Source organism: Panicum virgatum, chromosome 8N (assembly GCF_016808335.1).
Source record: "Panicum virgatum strain AP13 chromosome 8N, P.virgatum_v5, whole genome shotgun sequence".
In the NCBI taxonomy this organism is placed as follows: Eukaryota; Viridiplantae; Streptophyta; class Magnoliopsida; order Poales; family Poaceae; genus Panicum; species Panicum virgatum.
Window position 1 is genome coordinate 19,220,440 of NC_053152.1, and position 8,176 is coordinate 19,228,615.

General features: G+C 47.9%; 1 protein-coding gene across 1 annotated transcript; it reads right to left on the bottom strand.

The window, feature by feature from the left end:
* Positions 1-6,318: 6,318 nt before the first annotated feature.
* On the bottom strand, positions 6,319-7,906 carry LOC120686070 (acyl transferase 15-like). Its single transcript, XM_039968230.1, has one exon. The coding sequence runs from the start codon at positions 7,828-7,830 to the stop codon at positions 6,535-6,537; it is 1,296 nt and encodes a 431-aa protein (XP_039824164.1). The 5' UTR covers positions 7,831-7,906; the 3' UTR covers positions 6,319-6,534.
* Positions 7,907-8,176: the final 270 nt, after the last annotated feature.

The following is an 8,176-nucleotide window of genomic DNA, read 5'->3' on the forward strand; positions in this document are numbered from 1 at the left end:
CTCCCCTTTTCTCATGGGGCGCCCCTCGAGCGTTATACGAAACTTGCATTTCACAAAGACACTGATGAACTTGAACTTGCTCGTGACAACAGTCAACGAACAAGTCATGCTTCTTGGAGTTGTACGGCCCAACCAGGACCATAGCATCCTGCTCCATATATCCTCCACAATAAATTCATCAGTAACCCCCTCAGGTTTGGTCCAACCAAAACGGGGGTATGGCAACTCTTTCGCCAAACCATCAATCTTAATCTTCGTGAACTTTTTCGGCAACCAACCACATGACAAAGGCCAAACCTTCGACACAACATACTCCTCAACCAAATCACTACCTCCGATAACACTTGTAGCAGTCGCGAAAGCAGCACAACAATCCTTGTAACCAGCGGCCGTCCGCTTAATGTTTGCCTTGGACACAAGGTTGAATGGCCGAACCTTCGCGCTAACAGGATACGAAACAGCTGCGGAAGGACCAGAAGCTGGAAAGGCAATTTTGGCATAGAACCAATATTGTGTCCAGTCATCCTCCCACTTGTTCTTCTGGCAATAGGAAAGCTTAATGTGCTCTATCTTCTGGGTCTTGTTAGCCCTCCTTGGATGGAATGAACAGTAACCACTCTGCACAGTGTAAAGCTGATCATCATCTTCAAATGTCACTTTCTGACCTTGTGGGTGTATCTCGTATAGCCTACAAAAGGCATCCACGCTAACTGGCCCCCCAAAAGTCTTCACTGCCCAAAGAAACTTGGACAGTTGCATAATAGCGTTTGGGGTCAAACGGTGCATGTTCAACCCAAATCTCGCAAAGATCTCAGGCAAAACAGGGTCAACTGGGAACCAAAGCCTAGCAACGAAGAAATCCCAGTACACCACACACTCTCCTTCTCGAGGCTCGGGAGTCTCCGCACCCTCAGGAGCGCAGCAAACCCCAGGTCCAAAATAACCCTTTGGACATAAGAATCCACAAGAGCCTGTGTAACAAAGGAAGCCCCAAACCTCAGTGTCAGTGGAGGTTTGTCTCGTCCCATCAGCTCTGATGGATTTTCTTCCAATTGCGAAATATCTTCACCAACGGCTAATGGGTTCTGAACCTCGCACATTCCACACTTTCGTCACCTTTGGTGGGTACCGCAGTTACTTTCATGCGAGCCATCCCTACAAAAATCATTATAAGATCGAAGCTAATAAAAGACAATTGCACCAAGAAACCTTAGCAAAAGTAACAAGCAAACTCACAATGTCTCAAAGCACCCAAATCCCCTCCCTAGTTCGAAAAGCTCAGTACCAATCACAATCTAACTGGTGTCAGAGCAAAAACAAAAGCGAAGGTTCGCAAAACCGAAAGCGTGAAAGGGACGGCACCCCTCCATTCCCCTTTTATAGGGGGGGTGAAGAGCATAGTAACCACCGATGGTAAAATCGAGAAGAATCACAAGCGACCTCCTGTCAAATGGCAACACGTGTCCTAATAACCTTAAGGTCGTGCCAACCTCCGATTTGGGGGAGACGTTTATGAGCGTCTTGCGTGCAATCCGACGTTTCGCGGCTTCGGACCATCTGAAGTTGACCCTCGCCCACGAGGGGTTACTGTTGAGGATTGCCCCCTCAGACCGAAGGTCAACCCAAAGGTTAGGCCAAAGGTTGGTGAGAACTAACTTGCTGGGAGAACCTTTCTCTAGTTGTCTGCGCAGGTCTGAGCTGACGGGAGGAGCGATGTGCATTTTGCGACGAACCTTTGGAAGAGCGAAGGACAACCGGCGACCTCCGGTCAAAGGTTCCAACCCGAAGGTCATGTGCAAGACCAAGTGGCTGGCATGAGTCAAGTTGACGTGGGCAATTTGAATACTTCTACTCAGCCAAATTACCAGAAACCCCCACTGTGTACTCTGGACCTCTAGGTTCTGCGGAGGGGTATTTCAGAAATGTTGTAATAGGTTAGGCGGTATAAATATCCCTCTCTCACAACAATGTAACGGTTTGAACATTTTTGGAATGTAGAGCTATTTGCAATTGTGTCACTGTTCCTCTGTTCAAGACCTTCGCTGTTTCCTTCTCTTTCCTTCTGCTTGGGCATAGCAACCTAGATCCCAACAAAGCTACGTGGTTGAAGGGCCAGATCAGGTATACGTACGTGTATATATGTCTGAAAAGAGCGATGTGCGCCAAGGATCCTAGAAGATTTCAAAACATTGTTAATTCATGAAGGCTCTATTAGTAGTCACGGAAGAAAGGCAAAGGATATCAAAAATATTGGAGGTTCCTGACCTGGCATACGTGGAATTCATGTTTATCTGTCTCTTGACCGATGACAAAAAATAAGGACGTGACTCCTCTGTAACGCTGCAGACAGTGTGGTCCGCATTGGCGGCGCCATCAATTCATCACGGACCGCTCGCTGCCGGCACAACCAGAGGCGCCGAATGTGGTCAACATCGCTCCCCATGGCACGGATGGCAGAGGTGCCGCCACAATGCTACAAGGAATCAAGGATATCAAAAACGTAAAAGCGGCCATGAGATTAAATCGTCAGCTATCCTGATTGACTATCGGCTAGTACACAATCATTAGATACAGCCGATGAAGAGGGTTCTTCATCTGACCATGCCTAAGGTAGAAGCCGACAAAGAAGACATGCACGCATAGTACAAACAAACTCTTTTGATGCCATATTTCCATCTCCTGAAATATGGGCTTTTGTATTTTAGTGTTGTCATCAATAAAATTTTTTGCTGTTAGCATTATTTTAACATCTATATGCCAGAGCAGATAGCTGTGACCATCTGTTGCAATTAGTGAAATCCTTATTGACTAGACCAGCCATTTTTCTACATGAAATTTATTGTGTGTAAATTTATGCAAAATAATGAAATCAAGATGATTCTTGGATCATAATTTAAGGTATTTTGAATCAATAGTGTAACTATTTTAATTGTATTCCTGCAGGAATCAATGACTTGATAGTCTTAATGTATATAAATTTAATAATATGGAGTATTTTGGACATACACAATACAAGTAATCATCATAAGATGTAGACCTCTTAGTAATAGGCAAATAACTTACTGCCTAAAAGCATGGTCTCAGGGCAAATAAATTTTTAAACAATTTATTACGGTCGATGCCAAGGTCTCCATTCCCTTGTGTTTTTCTAAAAATTCTGATTTAAATACCTTAATTTTGATTTTGCATATTACTACATGATGTAGAATGTAAATCAAGTGCCATTTTTGCAATGATACAAATAAAATAAATAGCACATGAAAAGATTGTTCTAAAATAATATTTGCATAACCAATGTAAGATCTGGGAATCATATATATATAATTACTGCAGTAATAACATCATCCATATGACATTGGTTCTTAGTATCCGAACCTGATGATCTAGATAACTATTTACAATATTTATGCAAATTCCGAATAACATGAGGACTAAACTGAACAATCTAGGGCCTTAATTATAAACATGCAGCATTGAATATACTAAATCATGAAACCGGAGGGTCTTTATGCAAGATTGCAGAGGAAGAAAGGGGGCTAGGTCGGCCTGCCGCTGTGGTGGCTTGGCAGCGGCCTAGATTGGCTCGACTGGGCTTGAATTGACCGATTTGGCTCATGTCGGCCATGGCCCGTATAAAGGGAGGGGCAGACTTAGGGTTGAAACCCTAACCCCGTCTCTTAGAACCGCCGCCGCTGCCTCCTGGTGTCCTCTGCGCCGCGTCCTCTAGTGTGCGCCGCCGTGAAGAGCTGCCGCCAAAGGTGGGCTCCGGTGTGCGCCCCTCCCCGCCTTCCCCTCTTCTTCTCATCTTCGCCCGTCCCCATGCGCCACAATGGGTGAGGGAACGGGCGTTGTGGGCGCTATCCTTGGTGGAAGAGAAGCGAGAGCCGAGGACGTCGCTACTGGTGCCTCCGAGCGCCGCACCCAGTACTAGTGGGCGCCGCCTCCTCTTGTTCTCCCCAATCTCATCGGTCCGGCCCCCTTCCGTGTGACAGCCACTCGAGACCGGGCCAGCGACCAAGGAGACGAGAGGGTAAGGGGGTGGTTGTCGTGGAGGTGCTGCCGGCCGCCGATGGCGAGGATGTAGGCGACGGCGGGTCCGTCGCAGATGCTGCCGGGCTGCTAATGTGGTGGTCACCGGAGGTGCGGTCGTGCAAGATAACGCCGAAAGCATCATCGCATCAACGGCGTCATGTTGGGAAGGAGCGATTGCCACGGGAGTTACCACATGTCGGGAAGGAACGGCCGTCGGGAGTGGCTCAGGAGGGGCGGCTGCCTGCCGCCGCTGATCATGGCCATAGGGGCCCCACGGTTGCCAATGGCGGTTGTATAGGCACGGTTGTGCCATCTTCGTTGAAGAAAATGGTACGTTCCTCCTTTGAGTTGCAATGTAATGAAGATGAACAGAGTCCATTCTTACCTGTGGAAGGCCTTGTTTCTCGTCGAGTCTCTGATTTGTTGGTGAGAGTTCTCATCGAGTTTCCTGGAAACCGAACTCGGCAAGTTGTGTCTCTTGTTTTGGGTGAGATAGTGAATCTCTCAATGCCTCGTGGCCTCTCTCCTGTGCTATCATTGTTTTAAAGCATGCGTGCATGATAACGTGTTTAATGAAAAGTGAAGAGAGAATGAGATTGAACAACTGATTCCATTGATAGGGAATTTTGGTTTATATACAAGCCCAAGGGGTAAAGGTGCTCGAAGGTACATGGCCCTTTGGGTTGGCCCTTTCATGTAATATAACTGCTGGTGATGTCATTAACCTGTTAAGTAATTAACTAATTATAAAAATTGATCACTAATCTAATTTTCTTCATAACAGCTTCATCGACGAGGACTCTTCACAAGGGGATTGGGAGTCCATGTATTTTAATATTCTCGTTACTTGGCATTAAATAAGATAGTCAAATCATAGTTGGTTTAGGTAAGTTCCAGTTTGCGTGAGTTCCAAGCCGCTCCTATAAATATAAAGGGATGACGATCACTGTATGTTTTTTGTCACCTCTAGTCCAATCAAACATATTTACTTTCTCAAGTATTGCCCTAGGAGTAGGAGTAATGTAGATTTTTGATGAGTTCTTCAGCAAGCTGGGCTGCATCACCTCGATCTCCAATCGCCGCGGTCATCATCAACCAGGTGTTCTAGGCTTTAACCATCGAGCGCATCGCTGTGGTTTTGTCTAGATTGATCTACAAGTTATCAGATTTTTTAGGCTTTAATTACTGGCGCATCGCTGTAATTATGTCTTGTTTGTCTACCAGTTATTGATTCTTATCATATCTTGTAAGGCTGCATCATCCGATCGGCCAGATGTGGTACAATCACAATTACCCTAGCGTTGATTAGGATCGCATTGGCTAATTTTCCTTTAATCTATCATCTCGCTGTTAAAATTGCTTTGATTAGCAATCTTGTTGAAATAGATGATAGATTATTTAATAGTCTATTGCATCTTAATCTTGGTTATCTTTGAAGTGCAGTTGGAATCGAGTCCTACTGTGAATAGATCTGTTGGCTGGTGAAGCTTAGATTAACCACTTGCTGTTAGTGTTTCTAGATCACAACTTTTGGGCACATTGCTGTCCTTTCATCCAGAAACATTGGTGATAAAGTCTGTTGAAGCTTCTTGGCTTACTCATAGTGGATTAAGAGCTCAACGGCACTCCATTTCCTATCGGCTTTCTAGCCGATAGTTTTCACATTTTCTTGTAATCAATGTTATGGATCTAATTCAGATAGCCGATGAGTTGCTCATGCACATCAGACTGCTAGAACCGGCTTCATGGCCGGTAACATATTATTATACTTTATTCGGCTATATCATCATCGCTACTGTTGCCAGGATCACATCGACCTGATCGGTCGATCGCCTTTGACTTGAAGAGGATCATCTTCAGCTTGTCAGTTGAATGGTCAAACAGACTGGCACGCTCGAGCATACCACGCGCACTGATTTGTCTTTTGTACGAAGAAATGAAGTAGATCTCCTAGGCCCTGTGTTGATCAACGTTGGGATCCTATCGGCGGATTTTTGCGTCAACACATTCTTCTTTTGGGCTGAGGGGATAGATTTAGTTGCTTCATTCTTGAGCAGTTTTGATGTTGGATGTTCGGTAGGCGGTGGATCTGTTGGAAGAGTTCTACCTGGACAGGGACGGGGGAAAGAGGTATGAAAATTAGTAAACCAAGATTTAAGCTCCAATTCCAAGCAGGGTTTGGCTCTTTGCAATTTTTTCATAAAATTCCCAAAAAAACAACGTAATCATGGCATTTCGTATACATATTTATTGAATTACATCGAATATCTTTTTGATGAGGTCAATTTGGTCCTCCATATCCAGAGCACTATCTATTACAATGTAGGAGCACGATAAACAAACTACTGATACATCATACAACAATTGCTACAGATGCACTATAGCTTCAACTGATTATTCCCTCTGTTGTCATTGAGATATTTCTAGATACATAATTTTTTTACGTACATGAAATAGAGGGAGTATGACTATTATAAGTCATATTACATCTCGCACATGAAATCATCTAAACTTTGCTAGCTCGCCTAAGAAGGCATCTGCGTGCTTCTCCCTTACACACGCCGAATACACACTACTGGACCCGTTCTTCTCTTTGCACGGCAGGTTCACCATGCAACTCGGCCATCTCACAAACGACGGCTGCATGTAGCACATCACCCTCTTCGGCGTCCCGCTGCCGAAGTCAGCCTTCTCGAAGCCGATGTTCCGCCACGAGGACAGGACGAGCGCGTTGTACAGAAGCTCGTCGAGCTGGTTCTCATCCAGGTCGTAGTCGTTGTCGTTCTTGGCGAACATCGAGTCATACACCCCATCCTTGGCACGCTTGATCATTTGGACGAGGTCGGTGACCTCCGCGTTCGCCACCGTGCCGGCCGTGGCCGTCACCAGCGCCGCCCCGACGCAGTTGCCGTAGTAGCCATCCTTAGCGTTCACATGCCTACGCACGTTAGCTGCAAAGGAGAGCAAAGCCAGAGAATCCGGGCTAGAGGCGATCGCGCGAGTGCGGCACTTCCATAGCACGGCGGCGACCGCCTCGAACGTGGTGCACGTCTGACGTCGGCCATCGGAGCGCTCGTGGAACTCCGCTCTGATGCGGTCGATGGCGCTCGAGGGGACGGTGATGTCCAGGCAGACGACCCCGCCCAACGGCTTGGAGGATTGGAAGATGGTGGGCGGAGGGAAGCTGGGGAGCGAATCGTCCCATCTGACCGGAGCAAGGGACGGCGACGGCGACCCGCGCGCGAGTTCGCCGACGGCCTGCAAGAACTGGGCCATCCCATTGCCGTCAGCGGCGCCATGGTTCCAGGTCACACCCACGACGAACCCGCCGCAGGAGAACTCCGTCACTTGCATCAGCAGCAACGGGTCGGCGGTGCCGCATTGCCCGGCCGGGTAGTAGACGGCAAGCTCCTCCACCAGCGGCGGCGCCCTCGTGTCAGGCGATCTGGTGAAGAATTCGGCGTCCTTAAAGGCACGGTTGGTGGACGCGGCGACGAATGCCACGCCGTCCTCGCCGCTGCACTGGATGTAGAGCTCCTTGTCGTGATCATCGCCGCCGCCGCAGCCAGGCCCTGCAACAATACGACCGGAGATAGGGTAGTAGGTGACCAACGCTCGGGAGAGTGCTCTCTTGATGGTCATGGCGGCGTCGCGGATCGGATTCTCGAACACCAGGAACGCCGTGACCGGCACCGTGGCATTAGGCCTGTCGAAAGACGAGAGCTTTATGGCGCTGCCGCTCGTCGCGGCCGACGGCCTCACCACCATTGCCGGTGACCTTCTCACCACAACGTCCATCGTCCTCTACGTTTGTTTCCGACTTGTCTAGCGTTGGTGGCTTGATGCTCTCGTTATAATACGCGCTTTAATTTGGAGGGGGAGTAATCTGGAATGCACATCCATCCTGCTGCTCTGTTTATATATTCTTGTACGGATCCGACTCCGGTTTTTCAAAGCCCACGAGCTCCATGTGCCAGCCGACCTCCCATATATAATCCCCAGGTTGCTGGCATGCATCCACGTTGCCATGTTTGACCTCACCTGCGCGTGGATGGGTGCATCCCCGCCACCCACCACATCCTCCTTCCATGTGGCTGGAAAATCCCACACCTAGCCGATCGTCCTTGTTGCACGTGGATTGAAA